The 18,030-nt window shown below is 37.7% G+C and overlaps 3 protein-coding genes across 6 annotated transcripts in view; all 3 read left to right on the forward strand.

Moving 5' to 3' along the window:
* The window catches only part of LOC142343232 (uncharacterized), a 32,749-nt gene extending 18,354 nt beyond the window's left edge, over positions 1–14,395 (forward strand). For both annotated transcript variants that reach the window (XM_075395007.1, XM_075395006.1), the window contains 3 exons: positions 1,205–1,420; positions 1,717–1,854; positions 11,570–14,395. In XM_075395007.1, coding sequence (XP_075251122.1) covers positions 1,205–1,420; positions 1,717–1,854; positions 11,570–13,490 — 2,275 coding nt within the window. In that variant the 3' untranslated portion in view covers positions 13,491–14,395. The remainder of the gene's footprint in view (positions 1–1,204; positions 1,421–1,716; positions 1,855–11,569) is intronic.
* The window catches only part of LOC142343235 (uncharacterized), a 595,961-nt gene that overhangs the window by 265,186 nt on the left and 312,745 nt on the right, over positions 1–18,030 (forward strand). The window lies entirely within an intron of this gene.
* LOC142343234 (uncharacterized) overlaps positions 1–18,030 on the forward strand; it is a 374,820-nt gene that overhangs the window by 91,567 nt on the left and 265,223 nt on the right. The gene's annotated exons all lie outside the window — the stretch shown is intronic.

The raw sequence follows: 18,030 nt of genomic DNA on the forward strand, positions 1-18,030 counted from the left end.
TTTTGTGTGTGTACAATGCAGCCATTTTAGTCACGGTAAGCTGTAATTTAGCTAGATGAAGTTTTTCGTATTCGTTCATTTTCAAATGCCTAATTATTGAGGCTTAGTTTACGGACGCTACTGAGTATTTGCTTCAACCTAAAAATTCTCGCTATATGCGAGTTAACAATTGAAGCAGACAGGAATTGCTTCTAAATGCGCTGCTGAAAGACATTTGTCACTATTATTTACGACTGCTGTCATTGAAGCCTGAACGAAATGCTTCACGGATTATTTTAAGTGTTATGAATTCCATTGGTCTCAATTGTAGTGTTGCTTAATGTTGGACTTTTCTGATTTAGTCAAACAGCTCTGTTTTGCTAATTTGACAGATTAAATAAATCAGATGTCACTTACATCAAACTGTTATTTCGACCAAAATTCGGAAGAATTAATTGATCAACATGACCTTGACATGTGAAAATGTGAATTAGATGTGAATAAACAGATAGATATCGCAGAAACATACTTTGAATGATTGCAAATAACATGAAACTTTTAAATAAACTTCGAAAATTCAACTTTATTATAGCAAATTTGTTGATTTGTTAAACTAAACAAGACCTAAATTCATCAAATAAGCCAAACCTTGATTCTTATCAAGTGAGATCTTCTTAATGACCGAAAACAAAATTCACGCTTTAGGTTTTAAGAATGTCTAAAATAAAGGCTAATGTTAAGCCGTGTCATTTTCATGATTTTTTGCTATAAACCCTAAAAAAACTTTCAATTTAGAATATTGATCAAAAATAGAAAAAAAAACCACTTTCAGGACCATAAATACGGGCAGATTAATGGAGAGCGTACAAGTGTACATAGTGTAGGATGAAAACTGAGTTATTATCAAGCGTCAAGATAGAATAAAATACTACAATAAGCAAACCGAATCGAAAACTGTTTTTTGATCAACAATAATACCGTTTAATTTTTGGATCAGAATTCGGGTCTTTAGTTCTGGAGTCCTTCCATCTTTTTTAAAATTATAGTTCAGCCTTCCAGCTAATATATAATTTATAGCAACCAAATATATAGTAAGCTATTGTTATTTTGGGTTGCAATGCGTTGTTCTCTGATCGAGCATTCAATAACAGCCAGGAACTTGAAGTGACGGCGTCTTCATGAGAAAAGCTTAAGTCAGTGAAACTGAATGCTTTTTTGATGGCAGGCATGGACAGGAGAAGTTTTCGTGGCTTGGAGTTAGGATTGCGTACGACCACTTTCGAGACTTGGGTCATGACCAGCTGACGTTGATAGTGCCACACTTCAGAAGGCACAAGACTACATCTCCATCTGAGCTGGCCATCATTGAGGAGTTCGAGAGACTGGATGTTCTCAAATACACTCAGTCCAGGATACCAACTTCTAGCACTCACGATGATAGGTTAACATTTTTCAGATATACTTTTTTTCGACCATTCCTCAGTTACAAATTGTGTGATATAGCATGCGGCTATGTAAAAATAGCACGTGAGCTTTGGGGCGTATAAGTTCAAATATTTCCATTAAATTGACGTCAAAAATGTTAAATTTGTTAAAATGAATTAAGAATCAAAAATCAGTTAATTCTACATGCGGGGAGGCAGATTAAATGCAGAATCCATACGAACTTGAATTAAAAATTTTAATCTGTCTTCATGATTTTGAAAATGGTGTTTGAAATGCTAAAAGGGGTTTCAGGTTCATGTTGCAGTTGGCTCACAGGGTGGGTGCAGTGATAGTGTCAAATGATAAATTCTCTGATCTGGCAAGGGAGAACCCAGCGTGGAAGGAGCTGACACGGGATTTCGTCTGCACCTTCATATTTGTTAAGGACGTGTGAGTCATCTTTTAGGACGCATTCATTTTTTAAGCATGTATTAATATACAGAGACTGGACATCTTCATGTTGATATTAACGATGACATTTTATCGAGCTACAATATCCAAAATTTTGAAAATATTGCTTGGGACTATTTTTGTTCTATAACATTCTTTCAATATCACTTCTCAAGTTAGTTTTCCACGGTTGACTTCTTGATTTTTGCGCGATTCAATTTGCTCAAAGTGAGAAGTTAGCTATAACAAAAGTATCTAGCAATATTAATGAGCTATCGCAAGGCTCTGATAAATGAGTGGTTCATTTCAAAACTAATTATGGAATTTTATTAATTCATGATAAACCTTGCAATTAAACTAGGTGAAAACATTTTCGAATAGAGTGGTCCTCGATATATTGTCTCTATGCCTCATTTTAACCGAGATGCACATCAGCACACTTCTTCACATCACATCAAAAGCTAAATGTTTTGAGTTTTGCGATTTTCTAATTATTAAACATTTTAGACAAGACTTAATAATTGCACGCGAACGAAGTTTGAAGCAAATATTGTGACCGTGTTGGTCTTTTTTATGCAAAATTTAAAATTTTTTTCTCGACCAATTTTGCGCTTTTCTCGGACTCTCAGGTGATTTTATCATGCTTCACTTCTATAATTGGAGTAAATTTAAGTGCTCTCATTTTGAAACGAAGATTCTTGCTAATATAAAAGTTGATTGTTAGCGTTTGAGTAACGACGTGGTTTTAGCCTAGTGGTTAGGATGTCTGACTGCTATCCTGGAGGTGGTGGGGGGATTGAACCCTATCCCTATCGGGTCCGATTTTCCAAAAACATTCTAAGCTACACCCTACAATTAAATTGCCCGCCTATCGTTCGAGTTCATATTCAATAGCCGCCGTCTGCTTCTCAACGGCTATTATTTAGGCGCTCTTTTTTAATTCGCTTTACCTTTTGATCACATTTTTCGTTTTACACAGGTCACGGTTTTCACGCTTGACTTCTGACTTACCTCACTCACTATTTTAACTCTATGGATTCTTAATACTTTCACCCCTTTGAATTGCGCAATGTAGTGAAAACAGTCAAAGCCAAAAGAGTAAAGTAAAAAGAAATGGGATAAACCTATAAAGCTCGGTCATTAAGTCATAGTGCATTAGGTTAACTAAGTTAATTAGAGCGATTGCTGGTTGACATTAGTATAGTTGTAGAATCAAACTGAAATTGCACACTAAATTTGAGCGCTTTTTGAAACCCAGCAGTAAAATCTGTCGATTTCTATCTTTTTCTGTTTCAATCCCGATATTCGTCAAGCGCATCAACGGCGGCTATTTTCCGACAATTTGCTGGCTATGTTTATCAATTACTCTCAAACGAATTTTGAAGTAAATTTTGTAAACGTGTTGGTCTTTTTAATGCAAAATTTTTACTTGACCTTTGTCTTTTCGAGTAATTTTTGCGCCCTTGACTTTTCGTCTTACGTGATCTAAATTTCTCTCTGATTCACAAATGTCAGCAGCAGAACTCAAGTGGACGAATTTCACGGTTAAAAGCCAAATGAAAATTGCGCAAAAATTGTTGTAATTTTTTTCTTTTTAATTTTGAGTGGTTCCAGTGATATATAATAACCTCTAATGTCGACATTTGAAGCCCCTTTTTCTGAATTTAGTTCGGAAACTCCCCCTCCCACTGAAGCAGGCTGTAAAAGATTTGAGCTTCCGCTAGTTGTTCGAGATCAATTCTTCCGACGTTAGTCGGTTATGTTTTCAGATTGCTCTCAAGCGAATGCTGAAGAAATTATTTTTGTTTATCTTTTTAAACAAGCGAAAGTTTCGCCTGACCCTTTTAATTCTAGCTTTAATTATCTTACTCTAGAGTTGATAGATTTTTTGTCAGAAGAAATCGAAATTAACCAGTAACATTTGGTGTCAGTGTTGCTCTCGTCGAGACTTTAAAGTGTACTGTTTACCGAAGTTGCCGAGAAAGGTGAATTTTATGTGAAGGCAGTACTGATTTTTGCTTGGTTTCTGGACACCTTTTCTAAGCTATCTACAACCAAAACCAGCGCCTTTACAGGACAATTTCATCAAGCGTTTTCTCTCTTGCGAACAACTCTATTTAGTTCTAATTAGTTGAGTCTGGTGAGCATTTTGTCATTGGCGCCTTGAGTATATATTTTTTTCACTCCAATGAGCTCTCACGGAGATTCAAGAAGTTTGATTGTTTTTCCAATTGTTGTAGTTAAAAAACGAATTAATTAACTATTCCAAAATCGTTGTTGAAAATTTACTTAAATATTCCAAAATCGTTGTTGAAAAATTTAATTAGCTATATCTTTTTGGGAAATCAGTTCTGGTTGATTGATTGCCGGTTTAAAATGTCATATTTTTGCGTAAAACGTGAACGTTTGAGTGCCATTACCATATTTGATTGGTCTCCTGTTAAAATGTTATCAATCAAACAAAAAAAGCACGTTAGAAATTTTTAGCTTTGTGCCCAAACTATGCTCAATAGTTGGGAAAAGGTTACCAATTAAGTTTCGAAGGCCACGGGATTGCTCCAACTTGAATGTGTGCTAACTATGAGCAATGACTTCCGTTTAATTTACGGAATTGATGTCTAACAACCACATTTTAGCTAATTGCCTTTTCTTTTGTTGAGAGTGTTCTGTCGAATGTTATTACAGCGACACTGACTAGCCTCCGAATCATTAATTTTAAACGCAGTTCTAATTAAAAAATAAAGTAGTCATGCTTGGTATTACTTAATCCGCAATGCTTTCAATCAAATGCGTAAAATGTGCGTTTGTGCGGCTATATTGAGTTGTAAAGTTTAGTTTTTATTTTCTTCGCAAACTGCTTGAACTGTGCTCGGTTAACAAAAATTTACAAGCTACGTTTTGCGTACATGCAGTGATTCTTTTTCGGACATTTAAAACATCGCATAGAATTACTAGTGTGTTTTCATAATGCTATCATTTTCATGCGACCGAACAGTAAAACTTTGTTTAAATTGTAAAATGAGTTTTATACACGGTCATGTGAAGGTCTTTTTTTATAAGCTGCCAGTAACTATAAATGAACTTTCAAATTTTTAATCAACAAAAATCGCAAGCTGTAAATACATGCGTGTTGTAAAGTATGTTGTGTATACACCTGTATAAGTATCGGCTATTAATTATGTCCACATATCAACTCATATGACCATATGACACAAAAGTCTGAACTATTGTTGTTTGCTCTTGTAATTGTAAGTGGGCGCGACAGTTAGTTTGTTTATTGTGTTTATAGACATTTATTAACCATTGATGATAACGTCCGGATTTTGATAACGTCCGAAAATTTCGAAGAATTCTGGAAGTCAATAAAAGGCGTATGCATTAGATATACATGCCGTATTTCTCAAGCTGATTTAAACTGATGCAATCATGAAGAATAATAGAAAGTTCCGTCATGGAATTTTGTGGTTTCGTGCCCAATTGCTCATCTCGTTGGTGAAAATATCCAAATCCAGCGGCCAAAGAGTCGATTTTGTTGCCCCATGGGATGCTTTTTTCAAAATATCTCTATGGAGCAGAAAATGGGGGATAACACAGAAATGATTTACGTTTAATGTCACATCAGCGCAAGCGTATTTCAAAAATACATTTCTCGAGCAAAAAACTGGGCGTCACCGTTCTTTTATAGTGTTAAAATGGAAACTTTTGAACTTTAATCTCATTAACTAGTTCAAACAAAACACTAGGTAATGCCTCTTCAGCTTTTCAGCAATTTGCGTTCTCTCTGAGCTCGAAAACGTCGAAAACTGCGTATAAGAAAGCTTAATAATTGTTCTGTTTCGAAAAATGGATATGTATCTTTTATAACTATCAAAACATTCGAGAGCTTAACAGTAACTAAAAATCCTTGTTTCCTATTTAAATCGGAATTGTGAATTGTATTTTAAAATTGGTTGTTTTCTCGTAACTTTTGAAGTGACCCTTCTAGATTCTTGCAATTTTTCTAGCATAGTTTTTTTTTTGAAGCGCAAAAGTCCGCATTCTTCGTTTCTTACACTGGATAGCAGCTAATTTTTCAACCATATGCTTAATATGTTTTTGTTTACTGATTAATTTAGTCAGTCAACTCGGAATCCTTTTCTATTAATTGAAGTCCAGGTCCTTTCGCATGTTCGCAGATTCATCGGCTATTTAATTGCTCTCAAACGAAGTTCGTAGCAATTATATTAGTCTTGTTGGTCTTTTTTATGCGATTTTTCGCTTGACCGATTTTTGGTCTGACCCATTTGACCTTTCGTCCTCAAAAACAGGATTAACAGTTAGCGCCCTGTGGGCATTAAGTGCTCTTAGAGCCTTTCAGCTCACTAGTCTCCAAGTATGCAATTCACAGAAACTGTTTTGGAGACTTATACTTATTGTGTGAAGGGCGGTTCTTAGAGGTTGACCCCCTCCCCCCACCACCAACACCCCCCCACCCACACCAGCCCCCTCACTCACTCACTCACCCCCACCCTAAGCAACGCCCCTGCACATCCTTCAGGCCGTAAGGGCCCCGTGCAGCCAAAGACCCCCCCCCCCACCGTTGCGCCCTCCCCACTGTGCCCCCCCCCCCCGATGATGCACCCCCTCCCCACGCTGCGCTCACCTCACGCCCCTTCAATTAAGCTAAAGCTAGCTTCACCAAAACGTAGCTAGCTACTGACAAAGCCAACTGCTCGCCGGTCGTTTCGCCCGAGCAATTCGCCCGACGTTAGTCGGTTATCATTCCTATTTTTGCCCATGATGGTTGCAAAATTTTTGCGCCCTCGCTAAGATAGGGTTCTTCGGCATTTGACTGTAATGCTTCATGACTCAATTTCATCTTATAACACCTTTTTTGTGATGTTCTCAAACTTCTGTTCTGCATGCTCACAATACATGTGAAGGAATTGTTTGTTCTTAGCTGCGAAGCTCTAGTTTTCTAATCTAGTTCTGTAATCAAGGTTTCATCTCCGTTGTGTAACACTGTGTTCAAATCAATGAACAAACACAAGTCTAATCTAACTGTACTGATGAATTCAGAGAAATGCTGCTGCGTAGAATTTGAGTCTTTTCCATTTAGTCTTCTGATGTATTGTAGCGGACAATTTTTGACAATCTGTGACAATGATAGTAACATGTATTTAAAACAATTATTTGAAAATGTGTGACAAAAAAAGTATTGATGACTTATTTTATCTTTTCACTGTTGATACAGTTTATCATATTAATTCAATTTGAACCAATTTTATTTTGGATAGGAAGCGAACGCTGTCCCAGAAATGACGCAAGATTGTTACTCTTTTTCCAGCCCTATGTTTTTATAAGTGTATCATATGAAATGTCGGTTTTTATCTCATTTAACCATTTTGGACCGTTCCTGATATTTTACTTTATCAAGTAAAGTTCTGTGGAATCTTTCGTTTCATGTTTGCAATAGCTCTCGAATGAAGCTATTTGTAGCAATTATTTGGGTCTTGTTAGTCTTTTTAAGGTACTTGCTTGATCATTCTGTTTGTGTCACCATTTAATTTTTCGTGTAAAATTTTCGCGATTGGCTGGATTTTTGGTATATCTATTCTGTCCGTGCGGTGAAACCAGTAATTTTAAAAGCTTTTTCAGTCTTGCGTTTGAAGGAATATGTTGTTTAATTGCTCTCAAACGAAGTTTGTTACAACTATATTAGTTCTGTTGGTCTTTTTTGGTCTGACGCATTTGACTTTTCGTCCTCAAAAACGGGATAAACAGGTAGCGCCCAGCGGGCATTAAGTGCTCTTAGAACTTTTCAGCTCTGTTTCAGCTCAAACTTTTTTTGGAGACATACTTATGGTGTGAAGGGTGGTTCTTAGAGGTTAAAGACGCCCCCACTGTTGACCCCCCCCCCACTATTACCCCCCTCCGCGCTGATGCCGTCTCCAACCCACTGTTGCCCGCCCCCTCCCTCCCCACAGCCCCCCGTTACACCCTACCCTCTACCCTACCCCCCCCCCCCGTGGCTACTGGCGAAAAACCGATCGCTAAAAACACGCAATTTTATATTAATTTTCACATTTTTTCAAGCTTTTGGAAAAATTGTCATTTTGAGTTTTTCAGCCCGAGGCGTCAAGGGACCTCCTCTAGGGTTTTATAGTAGTTTACTGCATAGTTTCTAGTGGTAGTGGATTGGTTTCAACATTTTAACTTTACGAATTTTGGCATATTTTTGACAAAACGTCTAAATTTCTTCAATTTTTTTGACATTTTTCATTATTCACGTCTTTCTATACGCAGGGGCAAGAAAACATCCTTAAGGGTTTGATAATAAGTTAATGAAATACTTTTATTTGCCATGGAATAGCTTTCAATTTTTTAATATAACAAATTCGAGTAATTTTTTTGATAAAACTTGCACTTTTTTCATGTTTTTGTCGGTTTTTAGGTTTCTCCAGCCTCAAGAGCCGCATAACCTGAGGTTAATGTGTAGTTTCTTAATGTAATGGAATGTTTTTCAAGATTTCAACACCACAAATTTTTGCAGTTTTTTTTTCAATTTTTCTGACATTTATTGTCATTATTCAGGTGTCTCAGCCTAACGGAAAACCTCCGTTAAAGTTTGATAATAAGTTACTTGAAAATGTTTTTCTGCCATGGATTAGTTTTCGACTTTTATTATCACAAATGTTAGCAATTTTTATGCAATTTGCAATTTTTTCAAGTTTTAATCTTTTTTGATTTTTCTTTTCCAGCACCAGGGTGCTACGGACCTCCTCCAAGGTTTGATGGTAAGCTGTTGCATAATGTCTAGAGTTAATCGAATGGTTCTCAATATTTTATTTGCTCCAGTTTTAGCAATTTTTTGACAAATTTTTCAAAATTTCAGAAAATTATTATCATATTCCAAGTTTATGGATCTTTTTGAGCCAGTGAAACTATTTAAAGCTTGAAATAGGGATACTGGAAAGTATCTTGAGACAATGAATTGGTTTTGAAGATTTTAATATCTTGAACTTTTAGCAAGATTTTGTTGAAATTTGCGATTGTTTTTGAATATTTTTGTCCTTTTCGGAGTTTAACGATGTTTACGGGCCAACGATGTTTACGGGTCTTGCAAATGGTTACTTGACATTGGTCGAGAGACAAAAAGTAGTTTTGAACGTTTTCACTGCGAAATCTGGAAGCTTTTCTTTTAAACTCTGCAATATTTTAACAACACGGCTAGAAATATTGTTAACAATTTTATTACAACAAGGCTAGAAAATTAAAAGTTGCCGAGTCGAATCAAGCTAAAGCTAGCCTCACTAAACCTTGGCTAGCTACTGACGAAGGCAACCGCTAGCTGGTCATTTCAGAGCAATTCGCCCGACGTTAGTCGGTTATGTTTTATTAATTAAACTGAACGAAAAGAAGCAGTACCCATATTTTGTCTTCTCAATTGAGCATCAAATCAAAGTGATCAATTTGAATACCTAGATACCTATAATGCTTGTCTCAGATTTAATATCTTATTTTTAAAAATCAGCTACTTCATCGTCCTTTTGAGGAAAAAAATAGGTCCATTTTATTTTCATCATACGTTAACTTTCTCTGCAAATATTTTTCTATTTCAGTGAGAACATTGCATTTTTCAAGTAACGCGTTTTTAGTTCACACTACAGATGCAGCTTGTATCATCTGTAAACGGGATTAATGGTTCTATTGTCTTGACTTTTTTGACAAAATCATTCACTTGAAAAATAGCGGACTCAAAAAAATTCGTTGAGGAACACCGCAATTAATTAATACATTTTTTTGGAAAAAGCACTATTTAGTTCTACTTGTTTTAGGTCAGCAAGGAATGAACCACAACATGGTTATGTCATCTTTAAGAAGTCCGTTGGGAGCTATTTTTGTAAGGATATTTAACGTGAAATGAAATAAAATTCATTTTCAAGTTACAGAAAAATATCTACTGTATTCTTGTTTTGCTCGAGATTGAATGAAATTCTTTCAAATAACCCCGGGTCAGCATCTGTATCTGGCTTTCTCTTTGAAATTCAAACAGATAGTCGTTATGTGTTTTGAAGGAACAATGAGCTGATGTTAACTTCGAAGGAAAAATTTTTCCCTTGAAACATTCAAAGCAAATGCACACCTATTGTAAATCTGCATGATTTAATCAAGAAAGCTCAAGAAAGCAGTAAATTTGTTCTCCAGGTCGTGGAGCTACGTATATAGCTGGGAAGCTTTAATCTAAGCATAGCTGTATTGCGGTGCTCTTGGTTTTTTGTTTCGTCGTCTGACTCTTTTTCGTCTTACATTTGTTTGAGAACATTCTTCACTTGACTTTTTCAGTGATATTTTTAAAGCTTGATTTCTTGCTTTTGGGCGACATTCAAAATTTTTGGTTGCTAAAAACAAAATCGATTGTAAGATAATCTATCACAAGGGCGTGATTGCCGAATAGTTAATGCTAACGTTCAGTACGCCGGAGATGGGGTTTCAAAACCTCCCTCTGAAAATGTTCTAGATTCAAAAATATTCTAAATAATGCACGGCTTTTGAATTTAATTTGGCAGCTATTCCGGCAATCTATTTAAGCTGTTTTTAAATTTAAATCAAAAAGCAGTGTAAAGTTCTTTACCAGTTCTCTCCCTGAACGTGATTTTAAATATTAAATTAAAAATTCCTTGTACATCTTGACTTCCAGCTTTCAAACGATTAATTCGAGTGGTTCACTCTTTCGACAAGATCTGTTGAATTTTTTGCATCTTCAGTTCTTTTTTCGTTTGGCCCTTTGTTAGGATCTTTCCATTGTTCCTTGTATATTAGAAACTTTTTGAAAAATTCAACGCACAACTTTTTGTGCGACTCTTTTAGTCTTGTATTAATTACGTATAATAATAAGAAGTGTAGTTTCTGAGTTCTCGCAGCGGAACAGCACTGTGGCCTGTTCTCAGGTGCCCCTTTTTTAGTATTCATCACATTTCAGACTTGCTTTCATGAGCAGCATTGCTTTTTTAAATGACTATTCTCTTTTTTATTGCGTCTGAAATTTTTGCGTTGTACCATTATTGCAGCCAACTGTCAGGAAACGGTGAACCTGAAGCGATGCTTAAGTAAGAGCTTATCGGAGGCGGGGGATTAAACTATTGAATCATTGGCGTGTGAATCACACACATTTTACCTCTCGGCTATCACTCATTTTTATATATTTGAATATATATATAGTTGCCTGTTCTCAAATATGTTAATATTTGTGCCCTGCTTTTGTTAAATTTTTGTAGAAGATATTTTCAATGAGCTATGGGCAAAAAATGACAAGTGTAATATCAGTCTGCAAACAGTTATATCTTACCATTATTAACGGTTGGTAGTGAAACATAATTAGTTGCTCTCAAATTGAGCTTGTAGCAATTATATTAGTCCTGTCGTATTTTTAATGCGTTTTTTGATTGACCCATTTTTTGTCTGACCCATTTGACTTTTCGACCTCCAAACAGGGATAAACAGGTAACGCTTGGAGGGCATAAGATTCTCTTAGAGCCCTTAGCTTTACTCTAAGAATGCGCTGCACCAAAACTGTTTTGAGGAGACAATTTCTTAGTGTAGATGACGTTTCTTATTCTTAAAAAAATGACCCCCCTCAGTCCCCCTTCTCCTCTACATCCCCCCCACCACCAGCACCACCGCAAATGCTTGCCCCAGTTCGTTTAATGACGAATATCTGAAATCTGTTTTCCAGGTTTCTGCTGGCTTTGGATCCGCAAGGAAGAGAGGGTGACAGACTACCCAGGGTGCTGCGGAAGTTCGACTCAATGGAGCTGTGTTGTGCAACTGCAGCCATGTACTGCAAGTTCGGAGAGTTGTGCAACTATGGAAAGAAATGCAAGTACATGCACAGGACTGTGAAGGAGAACAGGAGAAGTAGGACGAAGCGGAATCCTTCGGGAACCTCGAGTGGGTCGCAGACTCCATTAATGTGCAACTCGATCAACCTACATGCCGAAGACGCAGAAGCGTACAACCGCTTCAGATCGCAAAGAGAACCGCTGTCGGGGTCCAATTTTGGCCAGACAAACTACCACACAAATATGGAAGCGTTTAATCAGAACCAGGTCGTATCGTCGGCTAATGTGAACCCTCATTATGCTCATCGACCGGCTGCTGGTCTGCTTCCTCCAACTTGTGTTCAAAATACAGTAAATGGCCTGAGCACCTTCCCTTTGGAGCACAACTCGGATTTCAGCGATGCTGGATCGCTGTCATCTTCGAATCGACACGGTGGAAGTATTATGTCTCTTTACTCGACTACATCTTCATTGCAAAGTGCGTCGCAACACAGTGACAATGCATCCATGTTAAGCAATGGTAGTTTTGTTCTGACTTCAACCATTTATGAGAATCCTGTTGACAACATGCAAACGTCATTCGACGATTACAGCTCATATGATGGGAATAGTACTGTCACGGATGCTTCATCCATTTCTGGAAGCAGTGTATCTAGTATGTCGATGTATCCTCCTTACGCCTCAAATATGGCAGCTATGCATTCAATGGCGCAACGACAGCAGCAGCAGTTGCACAATAGTGCTATGTTGTCACAGTTTATGCCACAACAAGCAGCCCAACTGGCGCTCAATCAGTTGAATGTGAACGCGCGAACGGCAACAACTGCTCAAGATCTGGCTATAAACGCTCAAATGGAAAACCTAAACGTTGGATTTAATTCTCAGAATCAACCATCGAGTGGGAATCAAGGCAGCGTCCAATTCCCAACTCAGTCGCCGACAAACGTGATGCAAGGAAGCATGACCGATGCTAACATTGGAGCCGTTTCCCTAAATATTTCCACCCCCTATCAAGGCAAAATGGAAGCCGACGATGTCCACAAGGTCTCTAGTCCAACTTCTGGAACTTTGCCGCCGGTAAGTTCTTCGAACTTGGATGCTGGAGCGTCCGAAACGAGTAGCTCCCGCGTTGCAAGGACAATGGTGGGAGGCAATATGACTTCTACGACTTGGACCGAAGGATATCCGTCTCCAGAGAAGGAGTCGGCGGAAAGCAAGAAATACGTTGCACCATCAACACCCCAACCAAAATCATCGTCACAGGTTGAAGGTTCTGGATTTTCTACCACTTTGCTTAGTACCAACTCCACTTCTATCACATGTAGTTCTGATAATAACAGCAGCTCTGGAACAGCTGTGCAGGCTTCGACTAGTGGAAATCTGCAGTTCTCGAACAATGAAATAAACACTATGCTTCGAAACAACCAGAAGTTGCAAACAGCAGCTCATAATCTATCTCTGGTGGCTCAACTGTTTCCACTCGCACTGTGCTTGCTGGTTACTCAGCTGCAAAAAGGTCTCATTCTGGAGAGACAAAAATTTTGCATGGCAGTTTGCAATTTCATGGAAAAGGAAATGACCACGCATAGTCTGGACGAGTTGAACGTGGAAGAGTTCTGGATGTCTCATTTGAACGAGCCGAGTAAGTTTGTACTGAGCACTGTACGATTGTTGAAGCAATCGGGCAGCTCCATGGTTAACATTCTGATGATGTTTCCTGAAGTTTTGAGCACTGAAAGCGATGCAAATGCTTCATCTCAAACTTTGACTGCCGAGATTGTCCGACAGCGAATTCGACAATTCATGAGGTGCTGATTTGCCAGACAGTTTTTGATGTTGATGCAACTTCTCATTTTTTATCTCATCGAATCAATGTGTATCAACCATCGACTGCCTAGGGCCCTGATTTGAGGAATTGAACGGGCCATGTTTTTATGTTGAAAAATCTGGTCATCGAAGCTGAAAAAGGCTGGAATAATTGAAGAAGAATTGTGAAGGTTTTACAGGCCACGCTTTTGATTAATCTCATGCTGTATAACTGCAAAAATTGCTAGAATTATTCTGACTTAATATTTTATTACTTCAAACGGCTTCTTGCTTTGGTCCCAATAAGCTCCGTGGGAAAACACATTTATGAAACGTCCCCCCTTCTCCCGGGACAATGGCCATCTTGAATTGGAATTTTGACACTTTTATATGATAAATTAATTGTAATAGCTCCTATTAATTCTTATTATCTGCTCAGAGTGCTTATCATTATTAGAGCAGAGACACAGCTACATCAGCTTGTGTCAACGCGTCTAATGAAAATAATATTTTTGTTCACCGGAGTGGGGGGGGGGGGGGGCTGTTTTAAGTATCATAAAGCAGCTGTCGTTTGTGGTTAAAAAAATTATACTGTGAACTGGCTATATTTCATTTATTAAGGAGCTCACCGTTTTTAATGAGTTGTGAGAGAATAATTTTGTTGATAATTAATGAGTAAATAACCTATAAATAATCTTAAGAACTGCTGAACTTGAGTGAGGTTGATCCTTGCTTGAAGACATGCTTGTCTTCTGTCTTCTATGTATACTCACACTGAATACTGTCGATTGCTCACCCTACTGATAGATAATGATGACTGTTGTGAGACTACTGCTGATGAGTAAAATGAACATATTTTATCTGTTTGTAGCCAAAAGAATATTTTCCCCAATAGATTTACAAATTGCATCTCGCTTCTTTTCTCTAACTTAAGCTTACTTAAAGGTTCAGATGATGGTGCAGCAAGTCACCGCTGAAAAAAAATCGAGATAATTTTTAGGTAAGTTAAGATGCAGTTAAGATGAGAACTTTTTTATGTGCAGCTAGGAATAAAAATTCTGAGAATTCTTAAATTTTGGATTTAAAATGGTTTGGTGACCGAGTAGTTTAATGTGTAAGGCTTATTATGGATACTTGTGTAGAATACATTATCCTCGGCTTAATAAGACAATTCAGTAATTTTTTAATGAATTTTTCTCTAATTTTTTTCAGTAAGATAACATGATTGAATACATTCTGATTCACTTGATCTGTGGGATCACAGACAATAACGATTTCATTTCCCCCCCCCCCCCCACCCGCCAGCGTTCGCATAATTAGCTTATCTGCATCATCTCTATTATCGCGCGAAAACGAAGCACTTACGTCTACATCTTCGAAGTGAGAGAACAAAGAATTTTCTAAATCAGATAACAATTCGTTTATTATCCAGGTTTTTTCGGGCTTAAAGTAATAAGTACACAAGTAAGATGTCGAGCTCAGTGATTTCATGAAAGGCTTAGGGTCTGCGACTGGTGGCAGACCTCCAAAACACGAGCGAGCAACATTTGAAATGGTAAGAATATATGATCCTTCTAAACTCCGTCAACAGATCGGACATTTCCAATTTGGTGGCGTTGTACACGAAAAAGAAACGGCCAATCTGCATACATTCCGCAAAAATAACGCAGTGAACTTAACGTGGAAACCAACAAGCGGTTTTCTTAGATGTCAATTTTATATGCTTTTCTAATGGTTTTGTCTGCTTTGAAACTTTTTCAAAGTCGCGGAGAAAATTAGTAACATTATCTCTAACTTCAGTAAAACTAAGGCGATTTCGTTGACCGCATTACCTCGTGATAAGTGTCAAGGTTGTAAAGCAGAGTTAGCTGGGGGAGTAAAATTGTGAAAAACAACTGAAAACTTTGGCAAAAAATACGAGAAATGAGTTTCACAGATTTATCTTTGCCGAGGACTTGGCGAATCAATCCAAGAATTGAATTTTGTAAAAACGTACGTTGACTTCTGAGGCTAGTAGACGTCTACCCTGTGAAATGAGAGCACAATGAATTTTTTTAGTTAGATAACAATTTGTTTATTTTCCAAGTATTTTTGGTCTTATTGTAAAAATCACATAGAAAAAGGGTCTGCGATAGGTGGCAGAAATTCAAAACAAGAAACATGAATCTGTAATCTTGTTTTGTTAAACTCAGTGAAGGAATAGCATATCATTTCAAATATGGTTTTTACAGACAGACGAATAGCATTTTGAAAAATGGGAAGAGACAAATTGCAGAAAACTGCAAACGAGCAAGTTTTACTAACTGAGAGGAAACAGAACAACGAATTAAGAAAATCCAGTAGGGCAGATTTTACAGAAACAGGATAAATAGGATAAATAATTATCAGCCAGGCAATTTTCAGATTCCAACAACGAGTTGTGATGATCTGGCATACCCGAACACAACAGTAAATTATCAGAACAAAAAAATCTGGAAGAAAGAACCATATTCAAACTTTCAAATCGGAATCGGGAACAATGCCGGAAATAAGATTTCAGATTGAACTACTGGAAATTAATGAATAGTTGCTCTATCTGGAAGCTCAAATTTTAACCAGGAGACCATTTATAAACACAAACATAAAATACAGCATGAAAACAAATACAAATTAACATAACCTAGTAAAATAACTAGAATAGAAAAAACTGAAGAATGCGTAATAAAAAAAAGCTATGAAGATTTACTATACCTAGTCCCCGTGTTCTCTCGAGGAATTATTTTGTGGATGGATGAAAATGGATTGACAAAAAGCGTGACAGAAAATAGGCAGACTACAAAGCGCTAATTTATTGACCCAAAATTATTTCGGTACTTGCTCAAGAGAATCAAACAGTCACGTGAACACAATAAGGAAATCATTACATGCGCTTATGAACATATGAAATAATGTCACCTTGTTTTGTTTGGTAACTTATTGACTGGCCTCAAAGATTGGACTTTTTGAGATTTCGCCATGTACTGTTTTGATTTCGGCTACTCTTAGCAAGTCATCATTACCGGCATTTGTTTCGTATAGAGTTCCCAGAAGCCAAAACGAAAAATTGGATAATAATCTGTAACGAAAAACAAATCTGTTTTTGTCAGATTCTGCTTTTCGGTCGTTTTCAATCTCGGCTGCAGCGAGGATAAATATTCAGCTGTCCACTTCTTCCAAAACGCACTGCTGCCAGCTTCTGCTAAAAATGAGCATACACCGACTAAAGTTGGGCAAATTGCTCCCAAACGACTGGCGAAGCGTTGGCTCAGATGGTAGCCAGCTGAGGCTTAGGAATGCTAGCTTTAGGGAGGGTGTGAGTAGTATAAGCAGGGGGGGGGGCTGGGGGGTAAACGCTGGGGGGGGGGGGGGTTCGAGCGAAGTGAGGGGGTTAGGGTGGGTTGTCGGAAGGCTGAACAAGAAGGGGGTACAAATCTGCTGGTTGAAGAAGGATGGCCGGGGTGGGGGCGGGGGCTAAGGGGAGAGGTTGACTAAGGGGGGGGGGGCAAACTTTTAAGCCTAAGAACTGCCCTCTCACACCATGAAATATTGTCTCCTCAAAACAGTTTGGCGAATGGCATATTTAGAGACCAGTAAAGCGTGAGGCTCTAGGAGAGCTGCTCGGCCACTGGTTCTTTTCCGTTTGTGCCCCCCACAGCTTAGTGGGTGCTTTTTATTTGCACTCCCAGACGCACGTGCCATATTATTTTTACATTAGATTAACTATGTATTGGCACGTGCTCTTAAACTGGGGGAGCATAACATACGGGGGCACAAACGGAAAAGATCCCAGCCACTCAATGCCCTCCTAGCGCTACCAGTTAATCCCGTTTTTGAGTACAATAAGTTGAATGGGTTAGATGAAAAATGAGTCAAGCAAAAACTTGCATAAAAAGATCACATGACTAAAATCGTTTCTACAAATTTCGTTTGAGAGCAATTAAAAGCGTTTTTCTTCTGGTCCTTTTTTAGAGATGGTGGAATACTAATGACAATTGAGTTTTTATGCAAGCCTGTTAGTAATTTGAGGAATTTTGTGAGCTTTGAAGAATGAGTACTTTTTTGCTTTTTCTGAAACGATTTTTGCACCAGTGCTGGGTCTCGAAATTATTATCGTTTAGTTCGGAAGATAAAGGAATATATAACGTCGAAGCAGAGTTTTGCTGCTGTGGCACTTTTTTTGAAAAAATTAGTTTGATCGATTTGATTCCTGCTTCATCATGCTCCTGAACATGCTTGTTAGAAACGCAGAAGAACAGAGCAATCGATAAAAAGATAAACAACTACAAGAGGATCAGATTGTCAGCCGAAATAGTTTCAAACAACGTCAGTGCTACCCCTTTATAAGAGTGGAAAAAGTAGAATTTGCGAGTGTTAGCTTAGAAATTAAGTTTGTAAAACGTGGTTTCAATGAAATTTACACTCGTTTTATCTCGTTATATTACAGTATTAACTGTTTCTGACAATCTAATTTTGCACATTCAAATTCTTTACACACTTACACTCTTGTTTTTAAAAATACATTCTGGTTTCC

The sequence above is a fragment of the Convolutriloba macropyga genome, chromosome 7, assembly GCF_964194025.1.
Source record: "Convolutriloba macropyga chromosome 7, txConMacr16.3, whole genome shotgun sequence".
NCBI lineage: Eukaryota > Metazoa > Xenacoelomorpha > Acoela > Convolutidae > Convolutriloba > Convolutriloba macropyga.